The 26322-nt window shown below is 33.6% G+C and overlaps 1 protein-coding gene across 1 annotated transcript in view; it reads right to left on the bottom strand.

The window, feature by feature from the left end:
- The window catches only part of LOC139521723 (protein mono-ADP-ribosyltransferase PARP14-like), a 107277-nt gene that overhangs the window by 11897 nt on the left and 69058 nt on the right, over positions 1–26322 (bottom strand). Inside the window, exons 4-6 of the mRNA XM_071315285.1 lie at positions 24063–24269; positions 22993–23212; positions 2337–2524 (exon numbers count right to left, since the gene is read on the bottom strand). Of these exons, the coding sequence (XP_071171386.1) occupies positions 2337–2524; positions 22993–23212; positions 24063–24269 (615 nt within the window). The remainder of the gene's footprint in view (positions 1–2336; positions 2525–22992; positions 23213–24062; positions 24270–26322) is intronic.

Below are 26322 nucleotides of genomic sequence, written 5' to 3'. Positions count from 1 at the left end.
GAACTATGTAATGTTCGAAAATATATATTCGATTGTTGACGCAGGGTCAGACATGTAAAGTGCTAGTTTTTCATTCTTCCAGAAAATCGGCAATCGTCAACGCCGTCTTTCGGCAAAGTGGCTAACAGAGAACCCATGGCTTAGGTATTCTATGATTGATGATGCCTTGTATTGTGCACCATGTGTTTTGCTTGGACGACAGGAATCAAAAGATAAGCTCTTCATAAATAAAGTGACAGACTGGTCTAATTTAGCTTGTCTTGTAAAGCGACACCATAAAGATGGGTCTTCTCATTTCACTTACCAAGCGATGGCAGATGATTTTGTTAAAGTTTGTTCGAAAGATTCGAAATAAGAGCCACTTATATATACAAAATTTGTGAATATAAAAAAACACAAGTAATCCGCAACCGACACATCTTAATAAAAATAATGGAATCTCTGTTACTCTGTGGGAAAAAAACATTGCTATTCGTGGGCATACCCCAGAGCGAAGTAACTTCATGGCTATTTTTAATTCAAAGGCACAAGGTTATCCTATTCTGACCGAACATCTAGCGAACGGTAATAGTAGAGCAAAATACACATCCCCTGATATACAGAATGAAATCATCAACATAATGGGAAATCAAATTCGCACCGATATTGTTGATAAGTGCAATTCAAGCAAATTATTTGCTCTGATCGCGGACGAATCTACAGATGTATCGACGGGGGAACAAGTATCTGTTTGTCTTAGATATATACAGCGGGATTCTCTTAGTGGTGATATTTCTATAAAAGAAGACTTTTTAGGCTTTGTCATGACGACTAGTACTAAGGTGAGCATTTAGCGGAATTACTAATCGAAACTTTACAGGGTGCGGGTGTCAACATCGCCAAAATTGAACTCAAGGCTATGATGGAGCTGCCAACATGTCCGGCAAATATAACGGTGTGCAGGCCAGAATATCAAGCATAATACCAGAAGCAACATATGTACATTGCAAATTGCATTGTCTCAACTTAGCGGTTGTTCACAGCTGTAAGGACAATTCGGTTCGAAACGTCATGACAGTTGTCCAAGAAATAGGGTTTGCTTTCGACTATTCCGCAAAGCGACTACAAGCTTTCTTTGACGAGCTTTCATCAGACGCGGCTACGAAGGAAAATATGGAAAAACGAACTAATTTAAGAACTCTATGCAAAACTCGGTGGACTAGTCGCGCAGATGCTCTGTATACGTTCAAAACAGCGTTTCCGGTAGTTGTCCACTCATTAGAACGGTTACAAAACTTAGGTGACGACAAGGCAGGCCAACATCTTGCGTCGCTAATGAGATTCCAGTTTGTAATTGAATTAGTAGTATCAGAGCATGTAATACAAAGTACAGTTCATTTGTCAATTTTCCTGCAAGGTGCTGAATGCGACCTTCTATAGGCTGTGAACGAATGATAAAACGTAGTTGAAATGTTGCGTTCTGAGCGAAATGATGATAATGTTTGGAACGAGCTATACCAAACCGCTCTAGATATGGCAGAGCCTTTTGATATAGTTGAAAATGTTCCTAAATGGTGTGGAAGGCAGACATCTAGAGCTAACCATCCAGCCGATACACCCAAACAATATTGTCGAATCTCTCTCTACTATCCGTTTCTAGATCATATGATCACAGAACTTGATTCTCGACTCCTGAAGTCAGAAAACCGTTTTAATGCACAGTATCTTCTTCCGTGTGTGGTCGAACAGATAACTTATGATCAAATTGTCACAATTCATCAGAACTACCTGATGGATATTGGGTTGTCTTTAGAAGATTTCAAGAGAGAAGTTGAACGCTGGAGAGCTCGCTGTCAAATTTTACCAAGAGACAAAGTGCTGACAACACTGTGTCAAACGCTTGATATCGTCAACCCCGCATTGTATCCGTCTATTGATACAATACTTTGTGTTCTCCTAACAATGCCCGTTGCTAGTGCTACAGCTGAAAGGTCGTTTAGCGTACTGATACGTTTGAAAACGTACATCCGTTCCACAATGAGAAATGACAGATTGTCGGCTTTGGGTTTAATGCACATCCACCGTGATTTTGAGGTCAATTTAGACAAGGCAATGGACGTGTTTGTTGCAGCTAAAAAACGAAGGGCAGATTTTTTGAACTATTGATGTTTCTCAATAAAATATGACCAAATTCAGTCTTAATTATTTGTCATTCAAACCAATTTTAGGCCCTCAGAACCCAACAAAAACCTTACCTAGTTGGCGTCCACTTCAAAGGGACCCAGCTACGCCCCAGGTATCAAATCTGACAATTGCAATTTTATTTGGATTTAAACAACGTGTATACATATTATTACCTTAGTGACTCTGAAGGTCCGTTTATTGAACTTTATAACCCACTCGGGTCTCCCATTAAATACAGAAGTCATAAACATTTGTTCAACAGACTTATATTCTAGTGATGTGTTAGGAAGTGTTACCAGCTTGACATTGTCTGATCCTTGTTTATCCCATTCTGGTGGAGGCTCATAATTATCTCCATCTCCTGAAGATAGGTATTAAAACTACATTAATGTTATCATTGACATAATGATTAAATTCATGTAAAAAGCAACTTGCAAAAAAAGACTATTTAGTACTTATCACAAATTTATCTGTATAAACATATACCACAGAAAATGTAGAAGAATCATCACTTACAATGCAATATTCAATACTATTTCAATTGTCTGAAGGTATATGTACTCCTTGATCAAAATTGATTTTTGTATCCCGTTCGAAATGAAGCTGATATAAAGCTTTGTCTTCAATTTAATAAAATTAATAAAGAAATGTAAGATTGAGAATCTTTTCAGTTACCATGTAATTTAAATGTAATTTAAAACAAAACTGTCATAGACACATAACTCCAGCAAAAAGTATTGTTCAGTGCTCATTTTTAAACCCAACCAAGATAAATTTCATAAAAATCATTCAGGTTATTTGGAACAGTGCTTTTATTAAGACAATTTTTAGAGGAACAGTTTAGTTTAAACATATTGTATTTGCTGAATTACAGCTAATGGATTAGTCACAAGTAAATCATACTCCATAATTCAATATAAAATTACAAAAATAGTACACTATAATGGAAATGCGTATAAAGCTAACAGTTTATAGAATATAATACTTGCTTGCTATCATAGGTAAAAAGAAGAGAGACCGAGAAAAAGAAAAAGAAAGTTTGAAAAGTCATATAGTTATGTGATGATGATGTTAGTTATGATGATGTCCCGTGCCAGTTACAATAGCGCTCGTTCGAGGCACAAGAAATCTGTTTGACCTTTTTCTGAAATTCTGAATATAATTGAAAATTCAATTATTTTGTTCTTCCGTAAGTTCCACGTTTCCACACATTTATAGTTTTGTTTCATAACTAGTAAGTTTTCGGATAGCCAGTGAAGATTATTTAACAAGGTTTTTCTACAAATAAGATAGTTTTATTCCAATTAAAGGGCAAATGAGAGATCTAGAGCAAAGTAATTTATTACAATGATTTTTATAATTGTTACAATAATGTTGACAAAAATCATAAAATTAATATGAATCTTCTTAGATGTTAAAAACCGCAACCAGATCAAGAGCCATACACACAAAAAAAAAGGCAAAACAATATATCTATTATTAACAGGCAAATATTCTCAACGTCTTAAATAAAACAGTATCTTTACTTTATTGATAGTTTTTCAGTTCCAAACATTTATTAAATAAATTGCAATATTTTAATACCTCTAGGTTTTCTTGAATAAAACGCCAATTAAATTTGACCCTTGTGCTTAGCTTTTCAACATTTTTACAGCCTATTAAAATATTATCATAAAATTCTTTTCTAAACAGTTATAAAGGGGACACTGACATTTGAAATGTTTTCGTCTTCAACTTAATCTAAGAAGCATTTTTTACATAGTCTTTGTGATTTATCTATATAGGTTTTAGCATATCTATCTGGCTCTACTTTTAGGGGGTGTGCACTTATTCTGATCTTGCACAGTGCTTGTCTTTCTTTAAATTCTGTATCAAAAAATATTTAATTGAAGAATAAGTCAAGTGATTACATTTTTGTACCTCTACCTGATTTAAAAGTATTTCCTCTAAATTCTTTCCAAATTGAATGATTATGAAAACTTGTACATAATTAATTCTTAACTTAAGTGTGTATTTTGGACAAACAAAGAAGTAAAGATGGACATCCTCAATATCTGACCCACAATGACAGAAGGATCATTTATAATTTTTAGCTCTAAAAAAGTCATTGTTTCAGAATGATGGGGAACATCGTAACTACGTTCAGATAATATTCAATTTCCTTAGGCCGTAAAAATAAAACGTTTCATTTTTACTTTTATATAGAAGACTATCGTTTTAATTCTTTCTTAAATTAAGAAATAGAGTCGAAGCTGCGAATTATTGGATCAAGTTTATTCCATTCACGCATTGTAGAGGGAAAAACGAATCAGAAGTATGTTAAAGTCTGCAAAATGGAACAATAATATCATGGTCATTTTGCAACGGATAGTTGGTTGTACTGTGTACACATGTAGGTACAAGATTACATAGGTACTCATGTCAATGCTATTTGTTCATGTTATAAAACACCTGTAATTTTCTTCTCCTTCTTATTTCAAAAAGAGATTCCTAGCCAAAGTCAGAATATAAAGTTTCAGTTTTAGTAGATATTGGTAGAGCGGTTGTTATCTGAGACAACGTGGGGCCAAATGACATACAAATATATAAAGTAAGAAATATTTTATTTGGCAAAAGTACAAAATTGTACGGCCACGGCTTGACAAAGAATGGGACTGCCGAGAAACATAATTGGCAAGTCCCTAGTATATATAATTAAACCTTATAGTCCATTCCTTATTCCTTATTTCCACATTATTGTCCATTCCTTATTCCTTATTTCCACATTATTGTCCATTCCTTATTCCTTATTTCCACATTATTCTTATTCCTTATTTCCACCTTATTGTTATTCCTTATAATGTCATTTCCTTATATATCAATATAATATCCTTATTAACATTATTGCTTCCAAAATATATCGGATGCTGGCCCTGGGAAACAGAAGCTCAGCGGATACATAATTCCATTATAAGAAGCATAATATATTTGTAGATGTTGTGTCGCTATTTCGCCATTAAATGGTCGGAGTCTTTGTCTGAAGCCGTGACGAAGGATTGTGATTACAATGGTCGGAGTCTTTGTCTGAAGCCGTGACGAAGGATTGGGATTACAATCGGAATAAGCTACCAGTCATTTCAACCTGAAAAATAGAAAAAAAAACAGCAGAAAAACGAACAACATGATATAACATAATATAACATTTAACACATGTATATTAACTACATTTTAGGAGTATGTCTTTTATCTAAGTGGTGGGTGGGTGGGTAACTTTTGAAACAAACATTAGTTAATTCATACGGAACCCAATTTTTTGCGTCTTCCCTCTGCTGTATCGTACGTGGTAAAGAAAGAATGATGACGTCACAGTTATCAAGGTTAAAATAATTAACGTGACTCATAATACATAACAAGTTCCACCACGTGTTCAAAGCGGGACAACTCCCAAAACGTAAGCCCACTTTCCTCCGATAACCGGATTTATTCTTCATAGGAATAAATCTTATTATCTGAGACAACGTGGGGCCAAATGACATACAAATATATAAAGTAAGAAATATTTTATTTGGCAAAAGTACAAAATTGTACGGCCACGGCTTGACAAAGAATGGGACTGCCGAGAAACATAATTGGCAAGTCCCTAGTATATATAATTAAACCTTATAGTCCATTCCTTATTCCTTATTTCCACATTATTGTCCATTCCTTATTCCTTATTTCCACATTATTGTCCATTCCTTATTCCTTATTTCCACATTATTCTTATTCCTTATTTCCACCTTATTGTTATTCCTTATAATGTCATTTCCTTATATATCAATATAATATCCTTATTAACATTATTGCTTCCAAAATATATCGGATGCTGGCCCTGGGAAACAGAAGCTCAGCGGATACATAATTCCATTATAAGAAGCATAATATATTTGTAGATGTTGTGTCGCTATTTTCGCCACATGGTCGAATTCAGTGGCTATGCCAATAGTTATTGGACACCGAGTTCGACCACCGCCACAAATGCGGTAGCGACACAACACACCCGCCGTGACCGTACTTTTAAATGACCACACACATATATTTATATTTAAATTACCCTTTAATGAAATAAGAAAAAAAAAACAATTGCCCACATGAGATAAAGTAACGCCGTCAGATGTGAATATATCGGGCTTATTATATATTTCAGGCTATTTTATGTAACAACCTCCCAATTGTATATATAGCTAAGCGGCAAAGGGGTACATTCTTGTGGCTGCTTTATTCATGCTTATTGGTTTTTACCATATCTCCGATTCAAAATGAAACTGAATCCATTATTCCTACATGTATTCAAACTTTTAAAACTTAGAACACATGAACACTGGTACTTGTCACCAAAGTCAGAGAATAAGGGGACTTTAACCTTTGGTCTTTGCATTTCATATTTTTAACAAATAAATTAGACAATATTCTAGTTTAGTTTCTGTTATTTCTATACATGTACCATGACAACATTGATCCGTTTTTGAGAATGGGATAACAATAATAGCAAAATTTTGCAACGTGATCTTTCTTTACGGATAACAGTTAGCTGTCCTATAAACCCATTTAATTTGTTTCAAGTGACATATAAGCAATAAATATAGTTGCATGCAATAAAAATGCCTTAAGTGATTCTAAAAGTGGTGGCCAAATGATATCATAATTATACAATTTACGGAACACTTCAAAAGACACTAGACATGTACACTATGTTTCTGATGTATCTACTTGATACAAATCAAAAATACTAAAAAGGAACAATTTACAGACACTGTGTCCTATCAATGTATCTACTTGATACAAACTAAATTATCCTTAAAATACACAATTTACAGACACCGTGTCCTATCAATGTATCTACTTGATACAAACTAAATTATCCTTAAAATACACAATTTACAGACACTGTGTCCTATCAATGTATCTACTTGATACAAACTAAATTATCCTTAAAATACACAATTTACAGACACTGTGTCCTATCAATGTATCTACTTGATACAAACTAAATTATCCTTAAAATACACAATTTACAGACACTGTGTCCTATCAATGTATCTACTTGATACAAACTAAATTATCCTTAAAATACATAATTAACAGACACTGTGTCATATCAATGTATCTACTTGATACAAACTAAATCATCCTTAAACGACACAATTTACAGACACTGTGTCTTATCAATGTATCTACTTGATACAAACTAAATTATCCTCATAAGACACAATTTACAGACACTGTTTCCTAACAATGTATCTACTTGATACAAACTAAATTTACCTTAAAAGACATAATTTACAGACACTGTGTCATATCAATGTATCTACTTGATACGAACTAAATTATCCTTAAACGACACAATTTACAGACACTGTGTCATATCAATGTATCTACTTGATACAAACTAAATTATCCTCATAAGACACAATTTACAGACACTGTTTCCTAACAATGTATCTACTTGATACAAACTAAATTTACCTTAAAAGACATAATTTACAGACACTGTGTCATATCAATGTATCTACTTGATACAAACTAAATTATCCTTAAACGACACAATTTACAGACACTGTGTCATATCAATGTATCTACTAGATACAAACTAAATCATCCTTAAAAGACACAATTTACAGACACTATGTCCTATCAATGTATCTACTTGATACAAACTAAATTATCCTTATCAGACACAATTTACAGACACTGTGTCATATCAATGTATCTACTTGATACAAACTAAATTATCCTTAAACGACACAATTTACAGACACTGTGTCCTATCAATGTATCTACTTGATACAAACTAAATTATCCTTAAAAGACACAATTTACAGACACTGTGTCATATCAATGTATCTACTTGATACAAACTAAAATATCCTTAAAAGACACAATTTACAGACACTGTGTCATATCAATGTATCTACTTGATACAAACTCAATTATCCTTAAAAGACACAATTTACACACACTGTATCCTATCAACATATCTACTTGATACAAACTAAATTATCCTTAAAAGACACAATTTACAGACACTGTGTCCTATCAATGTATCTACTTGATACAAACTATATTATCCTTAAAAGACACAATTTACAGACACTGTATCCTATCAACATATCTACTTGATACAAACTAAATTATCCTTAAAAAACACAATTTACAGACACTGTCCTATCAACATATCTACTTGATACAAACTAAATTATTCTTAAAAGACACAATTTACAGACACTGTCCTATCAATGTATCTACTTGATACAAACTAAATTATCCTAAAAAGACACAATTTACAGACACTGTGTCATATCAATGTATCTACTTGATACAAACTAAATTATCCTAAAAAGACACAATTTACAGACACTGTGTCCTATCAACATATCTACTTGATACAAACTATATTATCCTTAAAAGACACAATTTACAGACACTGTCCTATCAATGTATCTACTTGATACAAACTATATTATCCTTAAAAGACACAATTTACAGACACTGTGTCCTATCAACATATCTACTTGATACAAACTCAACACACTATGTCCTATCAACATATCTACTTGATACAAACTATATTATCCTTAAAAGACACAATTTACAGACACTGTCCTATCAACATATCTACTTGATACAAACTATATTATCCTTAAAAGACACAATTTACAGACACTGTCCTATCAACATATCTACTTGATACAAACTATATTATCCTTAAAAGACACAATTTACAGACACTGTGTCATATCAATGTATCTACTTGATACAACTATATTATCCTTAAAAGACACAATTTACAGACACTTTGTCCTATCAATGGATCTAATTGATACAAACTAAGTTATTCTAAAAAGACATAATTTACAGACACTGTGTCATAACAATGTATCCGCTTGATACAAACTAAATTATCCTAAAATGACACAATTTACAGACACTGTGTAAATATTCGTCCTGATAGATATGCCTGAAATATTTGCCACTGGACATTAAGCAACCAACAATCAATCAATCCTAATATCAACTTAGTACAGAGAAAATTTGTGGTCTAATAAATTATCTGAATTAATGAAATATATTGGAATACCCTTTAACAAGCATTGTAATAGTAATTTCAAACAGAAACTAGAAGATTTCTACAAAATTAAATTAAATTTGAACTATCTAAGATAAAAGATGGAAACTGTGGTTAACTTTTTATTTATCACTAAATTAAGAATAAGTGCACACTCATTATCAATAGAAACTGGTAGGTATGCAAGACCAACAATACCCTCTAATGAGAGATTTTGTAAATTTTGCACTGGAAACACGGATACACAAAATATTTTAACATGTATGTATTCGGTTAAGTTAGGTGCATCTTCTAAATGTACACCAACATAAATACTTATGTAAATAAGGAAAGCATCTATCCATGTGTTAATATCAGTAATCTTTTTACTTAGTTTAGTTTGGATAATCAGCTGTCCATTTGTATCTACTGTTCTGTGCCTGAATTTGTATTAAAGCAATATATACCTAAATCTACATATTCACCATTAATTATTTTGTTCCGAGTTTTGTGAAACATTTAAACATAGATTATCATTTGCACTAGTTATTGGCAAATATTAGAACTTTGTGTTATACCTATATTCGATTGTTGCTTTTCATTGACTGAGTCAGGAGATGTAACACTAACAGTAGCTTAAGAGTGAATAAGGGCATTGCCATTGACAATCTGAACAACTTCATTCCTAAGTTCTGGAGTCATCATACATGTAGCTAAAACTTGCGTGGAAGTATGCTGTCCAACGACATTGCTAGATCTGTTTCCCAACGGTGTCGGTACGCCCCTCTGCTGTACCCTTTTCCTTTGGCTGCATTTATAAGGACTTTTAGAGGGCCTTTGTGACATACGATCTGCTTTCCCGATTTCCATAAGATGTTTGGTTTTTAAAACTGAAAAATTACTACAATAATATTAGTGAAACGACCGTTGAAAAGTTATAATATCTATACAACTCGTCTAAACATCAACCCAACAATGTTAGATCCGTATATTTTATAAACTTCATACATTTATTCATTATTGGTTTCTCTTTAAATTGCTTGCTGTGTAGCAGATGAAACATTTCATATAACGATAGTTTTAAAATCGCAGACGTCCATGCGACACGTGTCTTTAAAACCATGTGCGCAGTTTTTATCTGAAATTACGGGTCTGTTAAAATTTCTATTTTTGGAAATATAATTCATGATTTCCACTGAATTAAACCAACAATTAAAAATTTACAATGAAATATTTAGAAACTCTTTACAGAAGAAACAACAAAAGATATAAAATCTTAAATTTAACACTATTTATACTGGATCAAAACCATGTGCTTTTCCTATCTTTCAAACTTTCCGAACCTTTTCAGTAAAATAAGATTTTTTGAAAGACATCCATTTCATATACCAAATCAAAGAAATATTATTAACTTTTGAAACAAACATTAGTTAATTCATACGGAACCCAATTTTTTGCGTCTTCCCTCTGCTGTATCGTACGTGGTAAAGAAAGAATGATGACGTCACAGTTATCAAGGTTAAAATAATTAACGTGACTCATAATACATAACAAGTTCCACCACGTGTTCAAAGCGGGACAACTCCCAAAACGTAAGCCCACTTTCCTCCGATAACCGGATTTATTCTTCATAGGAATAAATCTTACTATTCTTGCGGCCTCTAATAGCAAATTTTCTAATTTGTGTGAGTAGCCTTTGCAACAATTATCCCAGATTCCCGTGTCATATTCAAACAAGAGGCTCTCAATAGCCTGAATCGCTCACCTCTTTGTCAGAGGAGAAGATTTTTAAATGTTAGCAAGCTTGATGAACAAATTGTGAAAAATTGTATTTAAAGGGCAATTACTCCTTAAGGGGTCAAATGACAATTTTGATCAAACTTACTTCTTTGTATATCATACTTTACTGAACATTACTGCTGTTTACAGTTTATATCTATCTATAATAATATTAAAAATAATAACATAAAACTTTCCTCAAAGTTTCGTTCAAACTACAAATTCAGTGGCACCAACCCCAAAATGGGTTGTTCGATTCGTCTAAAAATTTTGAGGGCTGATAGATCTTGACCAATTGACCTATTTTACTAAGTCAGATTTGCTCTAAAAGCTATAGTTTTTTTTTTAGATATACGCCAGAAACTGCATTAGACCCCTATGTTCTATTTTTAGTCATGGCAGCCATGTTTGTCGATGGATCAAAATTTCGGATACAATTTATAAACTAGATACCCAAAGTAACATTAAGTTTAAAGGTATTTGCACAGTAGTTTTAGAGGAGAAGATTTTTAAATGGTTTACGACAACAGACGACGACGGACGACGGACGCCACGTGATGGCATATGCTCACATGGGATCCTTCATGGCCTCGGTGAGCTAAAAATGAGTTGTATAATAACTAAGTAAAAAAAATAAAAAAATCGGAGAAAATCGATATTTAAGTTCACGTAAAACATTCATGTGTGTCTTTAAACTTGTAATTATACTTTCAATATGATTGTTCCATTTTGAATCACTTCTGTAATTAACTCCAAGGTGCTTATGAGATGTACTATAATGTATATTTTATCAATTAAGGAAAAACTAAGGTAGGGAGTCGCAATATTGGAAAAAAATCATAATTTAGGTTTTATCTGGGTTTATTGACAAACATCGATCCGGCTAGCTCCTTCAGATCGAGATCGAAAACAGATTTAATCTGTTCTCCGTCGTTACCAGAATAATTGAATGATGTGTCATCAGCAAATAACCGACACGGTGATGTAAGCTTATCATCAATATCATTAATATATGTGGTAAAGTGCAGAGGCGGATTTAGGGGGGGGGGCAGGGGGCCCGGCCCCTCTTTTTTGGAAAAAATTGGTTGCTTATATAGGGAATCACTGGAGCGTGACTGGAGCGGGCCCCCTCTTAGGTCAGTCAGTGGGCCCCCACTTATGAAAATTCCTGGATCCGCCACTGAAGTGGTATTTTAGGACATATGTATTTTATATAAGGTTATTAAAATTATTTTTATATTTTTAATTTAACTTTATTATTTCAGTGTAAATTTTAGGTTCGCTCAAATGTGAATTTTATCGGGTGTTTCAATTGGGTTTTATTTGATAGTGATTAGTGGTCAATTCTTTGGTGAGAACTTTACATTTCTACATTGTCACTTTGTGTGATGGACACAATTTTCTATGCTCAGTAAATTTTGATTATATTTTATTTGGAGTTTGGTTTTCGTATTTCTTTTTTTTTCATATACTAATATATTAACTATCTATACTTCTAATTATGTATATGTCGTGTACAAGTTGTAATTTTGTACAGGTTATAACATGTACAAAAATATTGTACATGTTATAACTTGTATAATGCAAAAATACAAGTTATAACCTGTACAAAAGTACCTCATACATGTTATAACCTGTACAAAATATTGTTTAAAATGGTTTTAACTTGTACAAAATCAGATATGATATCCTTGATGTTAGTGTGTTTTGTCCTTGTTTGATACAGTTAATGTCCAGGGGTCGGTATTACGAAGCATTCTTAAGACCTGTCATTATATATATCTTAGGACATGTCTTATGATCCTCCATATGACATATCTTTATTTGATGATTTATAATTGTGAGTGTCCACTTTGAAGGCAATAGTAAAAATCCTTCATTCTAGTTGACATTAAAAGACATAAAAGGATAGCCAGAATAGATGTGTCTACAAATAAAATTGGGAATGGAAATGGGGTATGTGTCTAAAAGACAACAACCCACAAATGGAGCAGACAACATGCAAAGGCCACAAAATATATGCTTTCAAAGTAGAGGATATATATTTCAAACATCAAAATGACATTCACCTCATGCAATGATCTTATAGTTTATAAAACAAAATTGAGTTATAAATTTACATAAGTCATGCTGGAGGCCAAAAATGTTGAAGACAATAACAATCAAAACCAAGGAGTAAACAAAGACTCGCAAACCCAAAGGACATTTACATCAACAGTTATAAATAATAATTAAGAAACAACACGAACACCATCAAAAACAGGGAGCGAAATCAGGTAGATCCAAACATATTGATAATGAAGCGTGGTCCAATGAAAACTATTTCAGCTCTCTCTCTCTTCTTTACAGAGTAAGCATGTAAAACATTGTGTTAGTCTTTGCATGCCCTCAAACGAAAGAAATGAGTATTAACCAACATTATTAGGCATCGTTCTTAAATATTTTGGAAGTATTTAGTTACTAGTATCTAATGTAATTGTCATTGAGGAAATGCAAGCTTTTAGTAAATAGTTTCACACTTATTTAAGCCATGATGGACTACATAAAACATACAATTACATAAAAACACATTTTGCAAACATAAGTCATGAAACATATATTTCTGAAACTTTGTGATCATTTTCCTCTACAGAAAAAGACACGTTCTGGCCTATTTATTGTTGTTTGCTATGCATTGGTGAACTTAAATGTATATTTTACTTCATTAAGATTTATATTAAATTTTGTACAAGTTAAAACCATTTTTAAGCAATATTTTGTACAGGTTATAACATGTATGAGGTACTTTTGTACATGTCATAACTTGTATTTTTGCATTATACAAGTTATAACATGTACAATATTTTTGTACATGTTATAACCTGTACAAAATCGCAACTTGTACACGACATATATGTACTTGTAGAACACACCCGTGAAATTGCGGGTCCGTGACTGAATTAAACGGTATATAACTTTGCGTAAGCCTTATTTCAGTATTGGTATTTTCATCTGATAAAGTCATGCCGATTATAAGATACACTGTGAGTGAGTTTTCTCTGCTTTCAAATCTTTTTTGTTTGAACTCGTCGACCTAGAACTTATCAATTATTGGTAATATTATTGACATCTGATAAAGTAATGCCGATTATAAGATACACTGTGAGTGAGTTTTTCTCTGCTTTCAAATCTTTCTGTTTGAACCCGTCGACCTAGAACTTATCAATTATTGGTAATATTAATTATTTGGAAAACAAAAGATTCTGGAATGGAGTAATTTTAATCAAAAGGTTCTGGAATGGAGTAATTTTAATCAACAGCATTGTCCTGTATTAGTTATAAATAACATTGAATTCTTTGATTCGCTATTTTACGTCATGTCCGCTAACTGATTTTAAAATGTACCTTTACGCCTTATTCTAAGTCCAGATTTTTGGTATTCGTATTGTTATCTTAAAAAGTACCTTCTAACTTTCTGAAAGTCTTACTAATTAAAATTCTACAATAGGGAACAATGACAATGATTGAACTTAGAAGTGTCAACCCTGTGATTATGACCCGTGTATATAGCAAAATCCTAAATACACCGTTTGGTGGTGCGCATGTAAGTTGCGGAACGTACAGATAAGGTAATTGGTAATATAAACAGTTTTGTCATTAGACTGGAACTTTTTGTGTTTGTTGTGACCCCATACGACTGTTTCCCTACCCCCGGGAAAGGTCATAGAGGTCAATCGGAATTACTAGATATTGAAATCTTTATTTATATTAGCAACTACATATTAGTAGTTAGGAGTTGAATACACTGATACTTTTGTGCATATACACATACACTAAGTATGCTTTGAATGTAGTTCTGGTATGAAAGAAGAATGGCAAGCTGCGCCTATGTACAGATTATCGTCAACTGAACAGAATCACGAAAATTGACAGCTATGCTTTGCATAAATTGAAGATGTTTTTGGTGCACTTGCAAGCAGTTTATACTTTACATATGTTGATATGAAGAGCGGGTATCACCAAGTGGAGATCCTTGAGCAGCATTAAGGAAGAACCGCCAAATCTCCGCCTAGTATTTGACAGGATCCGGAAACACAACATGAAGCTTACACCAGACATGTGCTCATTCTTTAAGACCAAAGTGAAGTACGTCACCCGTGTTGTTTCAAAGGAAGGTGTGGAGGTTAATTCAAACAAGACATATAAAGTAGTGAATTGGCCAAAGCCCAACAGTCCTCAAAATGCAAGACGATTTCTTGGATTCGTCGAATATTATCGTCGCTAAATTCGATACTTCAGCAAGATTAGTAAGCCACTTACAGAATTGAAGCCGAATCCCATAAAGAAGAAAGTAAATAAACACGAACAGAAACCATGGCACTCTTGTCCAAACTAAGAAAAGCGTTTAAAACACCCAAGGCACGGCTTGTGTCAGCACATGTACTTGGATATGCCATTAGTAATCTTCCATACGAGCTACCTACAGATGCATCAGGATTTGCACTTGGAGCTGTATTGTTCCAGAAGCAGGGAGAAAATTTGAGGGTTGTCAGCTATTCCAGCAATAGTTTATCAAAGTCTAAGAAGAGATATCTACCACACAAGTTGGAATTCCTCGATTCGCAAAGGAGAAGGTTCATTAAGACCCCTTTTTGGCCCCAAAATATAGCAGTTTTACAAAATTGTGAAAATGTAATCTTTAAGCTATATTTTGAAAAGTAAAATGCCTCTGTTACATAAATATGAACTGTTTTGGACAATACAATGCACACATATCGCGTACTAACATCATTAAGTCATGCTCAATTACTACCATCTACAAAATTTAAGCATTTTAGTTAATTTCTATACGGTTTCCGTCTAAAATGAAAGTTGCCGCATTCGTGTTTATTCATAATATCAAAATTTAAGATGTAAGTTGTATTTGATGATAATACAAAACATATATAAAGGTTGAGGATGAACACGGATGCGGCCACTTTCATTTTTGACAAAAAATATCGGAAACGTAACGTTTTTGGGCATATTTGATAGATTTTTCATACTTAAGCTTGAATCAGAGTGTTTTTAATGACTAAATAAAGTTTAAATCTTTCACATAAACTAATCGAATCAAATGAAATAGTCACTTAAGGTGGTACCCAACACTTTCACTAAAACTAATTTGGCTCGTTTAATTTTCATAAAATTTTGTCAACGTATTTACTTTGACCCTTTAACGAAAATATAAAAATGTCAAAAATTTTGAACCAACCGTTTTGTCAGAAAAATTACCTGATTTTACAGAGTTATCTCCCTGTAGTGTTAGGTACCACCTTAAGTGTTTAAAAAGTATCCAAAATCTTTTGTCAGATGAACCTGAAATTTGAGGACAAAATCGGCCCTTACCGGACCTACTCCTTTGCAGCTGCTACTTTATGGAATAGCTTTCCAAACCATTTCAGGACTGAAAATAGTTAATCATGTTGCTTTTGATTGCTCTGGTCTAGCATGTTTTTACTTTATTCTTAAAGTGTTTTTATTGCATGCTATGTATGTGGGATTTCAACTTTGTATTACAGGTAGGTTTATATATGTCAAAATGGACTGCTTTTTATGTTATTTGTATGTTTTTATACATGGTCAAGAGCTCCTTAAAGCGTGTTGTATATTTGTACTTATGCCGAATCAAAATTAAGTTTTATTATAGATCTTATTCTTATCTTATCGCCAGCTGGGTTGAGTTCACTATCGATATCTTTGTAACAACTATTCTATAGCGACACGTTCAATAGCCAAAATCTACATAGCACTAGGTAGCCGCTACGATATTGAACGCATCCCAGTGTTTTACATGTGTGCGCGTCATAGATTATTCATCGTCACATACCTATTTACGTATATTGACCAGTGTCATCATCCAGTACGTTCAGAAATTGGATCCATGTGGATATCAACTTGGACTGTGAATTCGTTAATGGGTCAGTACTGTGAATATGTTTATACATGTTGTATTGTTTGTCATATGTATTGTATGAACCGATCGTAATTTAGTGTGCATTTGAAAATCAGAAATTTTAATTGGGTTTGAAAAAAACCTTTGTCAAAGTGTCATTCATGTTTAAGTTTACATTGAATAATAAAACTTGACTAGAACACACATTTCGCGGGCATATACAGCTTGTGAACTGTTGTAAGATAATTTTTTGTAAAAGATATTATGTATGGAGAATTTCATAAAAGGTATCAAAAGCCCTCTCCCTTTTTCCAAAGTCCGATATTTGTTTCCTTTCTGTTAAATTCAATTATTTTCATGTTTCTGGTATCAGACCACAATTATTCTTCTCCTTTGCTACGATGCATCTTTTAGTAAAAGTCAAATTAAATAAAAAATTTGCACCGCTTCAAACATGGAATAGATGTAACTGCTTATATATAGACCATTATTAGTCTTACTAAAATATGCTTCTAGGACAATCCATCAGTGCTTTTTTTCTTTTGAGAGCCTTATTGACATGCCAATGGTAGGATATGATAAATGACTAAGACCGACTAATGCTAATTTGAGGGTTGGTTGGAGGGGTCCTGATCCCGAAATCCCGAGCTTACAACATGAAATTCCGAGATGCTGAAATTAAAGAAAATATATTCCCGGATCTCGTTAGGATCAATCCCAAAATCCCGAGCTTATAAACACCCGATCCCAACGTCCCGAAAAAGGGCCTGCCTCCCTCTAATCTCTACCCTACTTTCATGTTTGCCAAATCACTACTGTCACTTTCAACAACTAATTTGTATACCCCATTTATTGGCATTATGTTTTCTAGTCTGTGCATCCGTGCGTTCGTTCGTTCGTTCGTCCGCCCGTCTGTCCCGCTTCAGGTTAAAGTTTTTGGTCGAGGTAGTATTTGATGAAGTTGAAGTCCAATCAACTCGAAACTTAGTTAATATAGTGCCGATGTGGCATCCGTGTACTATGTACACATTCTAGTTTCCACATGTTTTACTTATTTTAACATATATATGCAACTGGTATGACCCCTTAAATAGTTAATATTTCAAAGAAAACAGTAGACAGAATACAGAGAGTCTCTATATATTAAAATAGTATAATCGTAGTTTACATGTTGATAAACGCGAAAAATAGTTGTCCCTCTAAGGAGGTATAATAGTTGTGGTTCTTGTGATCTAAACACCATGATATGGAGAACGCTCTGATTGGCTTATTTATTTTTCATTTTTGTTATTTATCATACGGTTGGTTGTACTTGTGCATGTTTCAAACCGGAAGTCTTATCTATGACTAAAAGTCAGTCTGATGACGGAATCAATACCCGGACTTCTTTTTTTGTCGGTTTTATCCAAAGATAACTCAATCTAAATAATCATAAGAATGGATGACAATTGCTACTATGCATATTACCTTTAGAACATATAGGCATGATGAATAATTTATGATGGAAGGAAGAGAAGCGACACACAAAATGAGGTCTTCTCGTTTAAAAGTATATATATTGAATAGATAGACAATCGCTAATGGGTATTGAGCATACAATTTACATGTAAATTAGGTGTGAAATAAACAGTTTTGTCATTAGACTGGATTTTTTTGTGTTTGTTTGTGACCCCATACAACTGTTTCCCTAGCCCCGGGAAAGGTCATAGAGGTCAATCGGAATTACTAGATTATATTGAAATCTTTATTTATATTAGCAACTACATATTAGTAGTTAGGAGTTGAATACACTGATACTTTTGTGCATATACACATACACTAAGTATGCTTTGAATGTAATTCTGGTATGAAAGAAGAATGGCAAGCTGCGCCTGTGTACAGATTATCGTCAACTTAACAGAATCACAAAAAAAATGACAGCTTTGCTTTGCATAAATTGAAGATGTTTTTGGTGCTCTTGCGGGCAGTTTATACTTTACATGCGTTGATATGAGGAGCGGGTATCACCAAGTGGAGATCCTAGAGCAGCATTAAGGAAGAACCGCCTTCACAGTGGGTCCATTCGGGTTCTACGAGTACAACATAATACCGTTTAGTTTGATCAATTCGCCTGCAACCTACCAAATCTCTGCCTAGTATTTGACAGGATCCGGAAACACAACATGAAGCTTACACCAGACATGTGCTCATTCTTTAAGACCAAAGTGAAGTACGTCACCCATGTTGTTTCAACGGAAGGTGTGGAGGTTAATTCAAACAAGACATATAAAGTAGTGAATTGGCCAAAGCCCAACAGTCCTCAAGATGCAAGACGATTTCTTGGATTCGTCGAATATTATCGTCGCTAAATTCGATAATTCAGCAAGATTAGTAAGCCACTTACAAAATTGATGCCGAATCCCATAAAGAAGAAAGTAAATAAACACGAACAGAAACCATGGCACTGTGGTCCAGACTAAGAAAAGCGTTTAAAACACTCAAGGCACGGCTTGTGTCAGCACATGTACTTGGATATGCCATTAGTAATCTTCCATACGAGCTACCTACAGATGCATCAGGATTTGCACTTGGAGCTGTATTGTTCCAGAAGCAGGGAGAAAATTTGAGGGTTGTCAGCTATTCCAGCAATAGTTTATCAAAGTCTAAGAAGAGATATCTACTACACAAGTTGGAATTCCTCGATTCGCAAAGGAGAAGGTTCATTAAGACCCCTTTTTGGCCCCAAAATATAGCAGTTTTACAAAATTGTGAAAATGTAATCTTTAAGCTATATTTTGAAAAGTAAAATGCCTCTGTTACATAAATATGAACTGTTTTGGACAATACAATGCACACATATCGCGTACTAACATCATTAAGTCATGCTCAATTACTACAATCTACAAACTTTAAGCATTTTAGTTAATTTCTATACGGTTTCCGTCTAAAATGAAAGTTGCCGCATTCGTGTTCATTCATAATTTGAAAATGTAAGATGTTAGTTGTATTTGATGATAATACAAATCATATATAAAGGTTGAAGATGAACACGGATGCGCCCACTTTTATTTTTGACAAAAAATATCTGAAACGTGACGTTTTTGGGCATATTTGCTAGATTTTTTTATACTTAAGCTTGAATCAGAGTGTTTTTAATGACTTAATAAAGTTTAAATCTTTCACATAAACTAATCGAATCAATTGAAATAGACACTTAAGTGTTTAAAAAGTATCCAAAAACTTTCGTTAGATGAACCTGAAATTTGAGGCAAAAATCGGCCCTTACCGGATCTACTCCTTTACAGTCACCACAGACAACAACCCCATGACAAATGTGTTGACCACAGCTAAACTCGATGCACCGGTTACAGGTGGTTGAGCAGCCTTGCAGACTTCAACTTCAACATCTTGTACCGACCAGGAGAGAAAAATGGAGACGCAGATGGACTCAGCCGAATTCCAGATGCACAAAGTGTAGATTCCGATAGTGGATAAGTCATACCGATAGAGTACGTACAAGTTATCTTCAACTCACAATTTCAGACCACATTCATCGAGAGTTTAGCTGTTACCCCAGATTTAGTGCAATTTGAAGTTTATGAAGATGAATACATAGATGAAGGTAAACAAGCACAAGCCATGGAATCAAAGAGATATGTTAGAGAAGTAAGGAAACCTACAACAGCAGAGGCCGAATCGTCACTACGACACTCTACGACATATTCAACAATTTATTTTTAAAGATGGCGTATTACACAGAGACGTGCTGATTAGTGATCCCAGAAAATCACAGCTGGTATTACCATCTGCACATATAAATATCGTTCTTTAGACACTGCATGATGCTATGGGCCATCCAGCCAAGGATAGAACACTATCACTACTGCGTGACAGATTCTCCTGGCCAGGAATAGACAAGGTAGTTGATGATTTGATAGGACAGTGCAGTAGATGTTTGAAAAGGAAAACACCAGCTAGCAGTGAAGTTGCACCCTTAGTAAGCATTACTACCAAATTTCCACTAGAGCTAGTTTGCATTTATTTTCTACAACTTAAGCGTTCTAAAGGAGGATACGAAGATGAACTTATCCTCATGGACCACTTTACTAGATACGCACATGCTATACCAACGCGAAATCAAACAGCTAGAACTACAGCTCAGGCACTCTTTGATAACTACATTGTTCACTATGGAATTCCGCTACGTATCCACTCTGATAGAGGAGCGAATTTTGAAAGCAAAGTGATCAAAGGGTTATGTACCTTGACTGGGATAAAGAAATCCAGAACAACGCCGTATTTCCCAATGGGAAATTGTATGCCAGAGAGGTTTAATCGCATCTTGCTTGGGATGCTTGGTACACTTGATCGAAATAAGAAGTTTAACTGGAAAACCTACGTTGCACCCATGATTCACGCCTATAACTACACTCGTCACGAGTCAACAGGAGTTGCACCATACTTCCTCATGTTTGTACGACTGTCACGTCTACCGATTGACTTAGCTTTTTGACTTCACAAAGACACCGAGATGCCAGCAATAAAGTACACCAAAGGTCTTCGTGATAGACTTGTCTCTGCCCATCATCTGGCAACAGAAGCATCTAAGAAAGCACAAGCAACTCCGAAGGAAGCTTACGATCTTCGAGTCAGAGGAGCCTCTATACAGAAGAATGTTTGTGAAGATCGTATACTTCGATGGCAGACACAAGTTGGCTGATAAATGGGAAGATGTACCATATGTTGTTTTGGATCAGCCAAATGAAGACATTCTTGTATTTACCGTTATCCGTGAAGATGAAGAGGGAGAATTAAAACCTACTTCTTCCAGTCGGCTACATTAGAGACCAGGAACCAGTAGATAAACAACCTACCAAACAGAGACCAACTCAACGCCCACGTTCTAGTTAGCAAAAGAATCTACCAGTGGTTCATGCAACCAAGGAGGATTTAGCTGACGATACAGCATCAACTATTTCAAAGGACTCCGAGGTTGAAATTGTGTTGACAGTAGACAGCGAATCATCTCTTGCTGGAGACTCCGATGCTAATACAGATAACATTGAAGTTATATATTTCAAATCAGGTTGTGTATTATTTTTTAAATAAAGAATGATGTACATGTACATGTATGGTATCCAGATATTAATGCCTTATTATGGTTGTCAAATATTTATAATTAAAAAAATATTCTGATGAGATGTTCATCTATTGATTAGTAAAGATTGAAGTGACTGAACCTACTGGAGGCGCTACCGCAGATGCTGAGAGTATTTCTTCAGAAAATACTATGATGGATACTATCAAATTATCACTTATACAACTCAGACTTTGGACAGTTCGAGACCAGTATGCATGCTTTATTGCTGGACAAACTTGTATTTCAGAGCGCCATTATTTAAATCAACTAGATAAGAGAGAGATGCAGCAAGGACCATATCGGACATTATCAACCACCACTAGCTAGAAATGACAGGACGATATATATGTTTAATTATTTCTATATTTTATGTAAGTGTAAGTGTAATAATAGAAAACTTAAAAGAACTTTAAATTATGCTCTTATGGTTAAAAACGGTAAACTATATAACTCAGCTAAATTATTGAATCTTATTTTATGATAATTTCAGATATTAAATAAAGTAATAAAAATAATAGCAATCTTATTTTGTATTGAGATGTATTCATGAGATAATAGGATTAGTGCAATTGAACCATGAAAGATTTAAACTTGTGCTCATAAAATTAAAGATTGTGCGCTCAAGATTTAAAGTTGTGTGCACGAGATGTAAAGTCGCACGCACAAATTTTCTTAATATCATCTTTGGCACATAAGGGGTTCGATCCGTATATATTTATAGTATTTAAGGATAATTTTTCTTATTGTTTTATTAAATTGGCACAATTTGTTAAACATGCATGTGAGTACAATGTTTAACTATTATTAAAATAATATAAAAAAAATGATCAAACTTATGTAAAAAAAAAAAGGAAAGTGACCACAATGTTGTGCCTGACATCTTTGAAAACAAGTTAATTAAGTAATTTCCTTTTTCCCACATGAAAATTGATATGAGGTTTTTGTAAAACAGACCTTGATGAACTTTCTGCCTTCTCAAAACATCTACATAATTTGTTTTATCTTTCTTCAAGTATTCCTTCATATCTTTCAGCACAATAACATATTCTTCTCCCTGATCGTCTTTGAATTCAACCTCTGACAGCCCAGATTCTCCTACGTAAGCCATTTCCAGATCCATATTTAAATAATCGGGATATTCTATGAGTATTGGGTGGCCTATATTATTAGTATCCTATAAGGAATTAAATATAAAACATGAAATAATTAACTTTAAAGAATTGATCAAATATAACACCTCTGCTGTAAAAAAAAAGAAACATTTTTCTAATGAAAAAAACCGACAAAGTATTAATACCAGAGATTATTTAGAAGTAATAAATCCAACAAAATGCGGATAAAAAAGAACGAGTGTGTACTAACTCAATATTTCATTTTATTAACCAATTGATGACCTAAACTACACTATTAATTGTGTATTTGATTCTAGACATATTCATTAAAACAGGTATAATAAAGGACAAGTAACCGGGTTATCTGTATTTTGAAAGGCATTTTTCGGCTTCTTTGATCTGCCGCATTCTATACCTGTTTTCAAATCTAACCAGGACCATGATAGCTCTTTAGCAGCAAAAACAAAAACTCTCAATATCAAACTAAACAATATTCAGTAACCGCAAAAGGACAGCAAAAGTGAAAAATTTAAACATCAATATTGATCTTGTAATGATCACTATTTTGTCATGAGCAACAACTTTTAAGTAATTGCATGGAATTGATTTAAACCCATCCAATGTTCCAAAATATCTTTTTCAGATATAAATTAAAGTAATGGAATAGACATCAATCAGTATGTTTTTAAAAGGGTTGTTTTCGTTTTGAAAATGCATCAAATTATTACTTGCCATTAAATTTAAAACATTTAAACTGAGCCAATAATATGAATGAAACTATAATAGATATAGAAAGATGCAGTATGAGTTCTAATGAGACAATTCTCCATCCCAGTAACAATTTCTTAAGGTAGACCATTATAGGTTAAGGTAAGTTTTTTTTTTAAAGATCTTGCTTTTTCTATTTCATACCTTTAGATACCACTGAACTTGTTCTTTAACAATTAGAGCTCTCTCTTTACAAAATCTATAGTGAGCAAACTTCCTCAGAGCATCAAAAACTTCTTGCTTGGCATTCATTACCTCATCTTGGATTCCTTCAAGTATGATCTCACAGTTAACTTGGTCTATTGTCATCTTGATCGGAAAATTACCTTCGATAGCTTTCAGATAACCGATCTAAAATAAAGAAAAACTTTTAAAAGTATCAATAATTTTACATAAAAACAGTAGAGTGTGATTCTAAAGGTTTTTATTGATATAGAAATCAAAAGTTATCATTGATCACTGTGCTTATATCAAATTGTTCAAATGCTCCCTAATGCCAATGTATCTGCTATATCGGACGACGACATAATAACATTATACGAACGAAAAATATTTGCGGTCTTATTGAATCATCCTACATCCACATCTTTATAATATGTAGTGTAATGTTTATTGGTCGTTATGGTTAAAAACAAGAAGAATCTTTTTGTAGCAATACATGTTTCACATAGAAGAAACCGTTAGGTCGATTTAGACGTTTGGCAGGAAAGTAAGTGGTTGGGTCAATGTCCAGGCGGGTGTTCGAGAGGGATTCTTGTGTTCAGTACTGGGAACATTTAGAGAACAGCCCTATCCAGTAAATAGTGTATTCGCCATGGAGTATATAAGTGGGTGAGATTACTATTTGTGTTCTGTCGATATTCTTATTAACAAGAGTAAGCACCTTTCATAGCTGTAAGTGATATTGTCGAAGACAACTTGTACAAGGGATAACTTGAAACTATTAGTTCATTAGTTTAAATCTCGGTCTATTTTTGAAATTTATTCTTACATACTTTTGATTTTTTAACCCTGTATGCTAACATTGCCTATGTATTTTTAAAATTGGTTGTATACACATTGAACGACAAATTTATGTGACGTTTAAAAATTTCTGACGTCAGACACTCAAATCAATCAATGTATTTGTAGATAGTAGATGTGTTTGTGTTCTGTTAAATTGTTCCTGTTAAAATTGTTATACGATGATGACTGATGTTGCCATATTTTGACTATTGTATTGTTTATTTAACGCATCAATGTAAATATAACGGAATTAAATAAGACTGTCATTAAAGTGAGAAGGTTAGCGCTATAGAACCAGGTTTAATCCACCATTTTCTACATTTGAAAATGCCTGCACCAAGTCAGGAATATGACAGTTCTTGTCCATTCGTTTTTGATGCGTTTTGTTATTTGATTTTGCCATGTGATTATGGACTTTCCGAATTGATTTTCCTCTAAGTTCAGTATTTTTGTGATTTTACTTTTTGTAAAGTTGGTCTACATAGCAAGTTGGTAGAGTAGATTGTACATGTACCAGCACCTACTGTCTGGTAAAGACAAAAGTCAATTAAACCATATATTTACAGAAACAAAAGAGAGTAATTGTTTAATTCCATATTCCGAGAGGAATGTATGTAATGGCAATTATTTACCAAAACCTAAATATTATACATCAAACGATTTTTTTTACCAAAATTATGCACGTAAAAGCTCGCGACGTTTTGCGCGGTGAATATCCTTTTTTCGCAGGTGAATATGGTTGTTCATTCAAAATCCCATTCATATAGAATAACCTACTAAAATTTTATTAATATGGAATAATATACAATTACTGTCTTTTGGTGAGATAAATATGCGGTTTTATTGACTTTTGAAAAAATGATATTCACTGAGGCCGACGGCCGAAGTGAACATCAGTTTTTTCCAAAGTCAATTAAACCCCAAATTTACCGAAACAAAAGACAGTAATTGTTTTATTCCATATTCCGAGAGAAGAACATGTATCTAATGAATAACATATATATACCAAAACAAATTGTACATGAAACATTTAACCATAACGTTGCATGCAAAAGCGGGTGACGTTTAGCGCTGTGAATATAAACACTTTCTCAGGTGAATATGCTTTTTTGTTCAAAATCCAATTCATATAGAGAAACCTACTAATATGATACCAATATGGAATAATACTGTAATATTGTACCTTACACATATTTTAAACAATTCTATTAGGTGAAACGTAATCACTTAACATGGAATAATTCAGTTAATTTGTTATCAATTGCAAGGAAGGACGAATAACCCTAAAAATGTACACCAGTAGTGAATTATCCTAGTGAATAACCCTATAATTCACCGGTAAATAACCATTTGAGTTTGGTTTTTTGTACTTGAGTCACCTCCCATGAAAATGACGTCA

This window comes from Mytilus edulis, chromosome 4 (genome assembly GCF_963676685.1).
Source record: "Mytilus edulis chromosome 4, xbMytEdul2.2, whole genome shotgun sequence".
Classification (NCBI taxonomy): Eukaryota; Metazoa; Mollusca; class Bivalvia; order Mytilida; family Mytilidae; genus Mytilus; species Mytilus edulis.
This window is presented reverse-complemented; position numbering and strand designations above follow the sequence as displayed.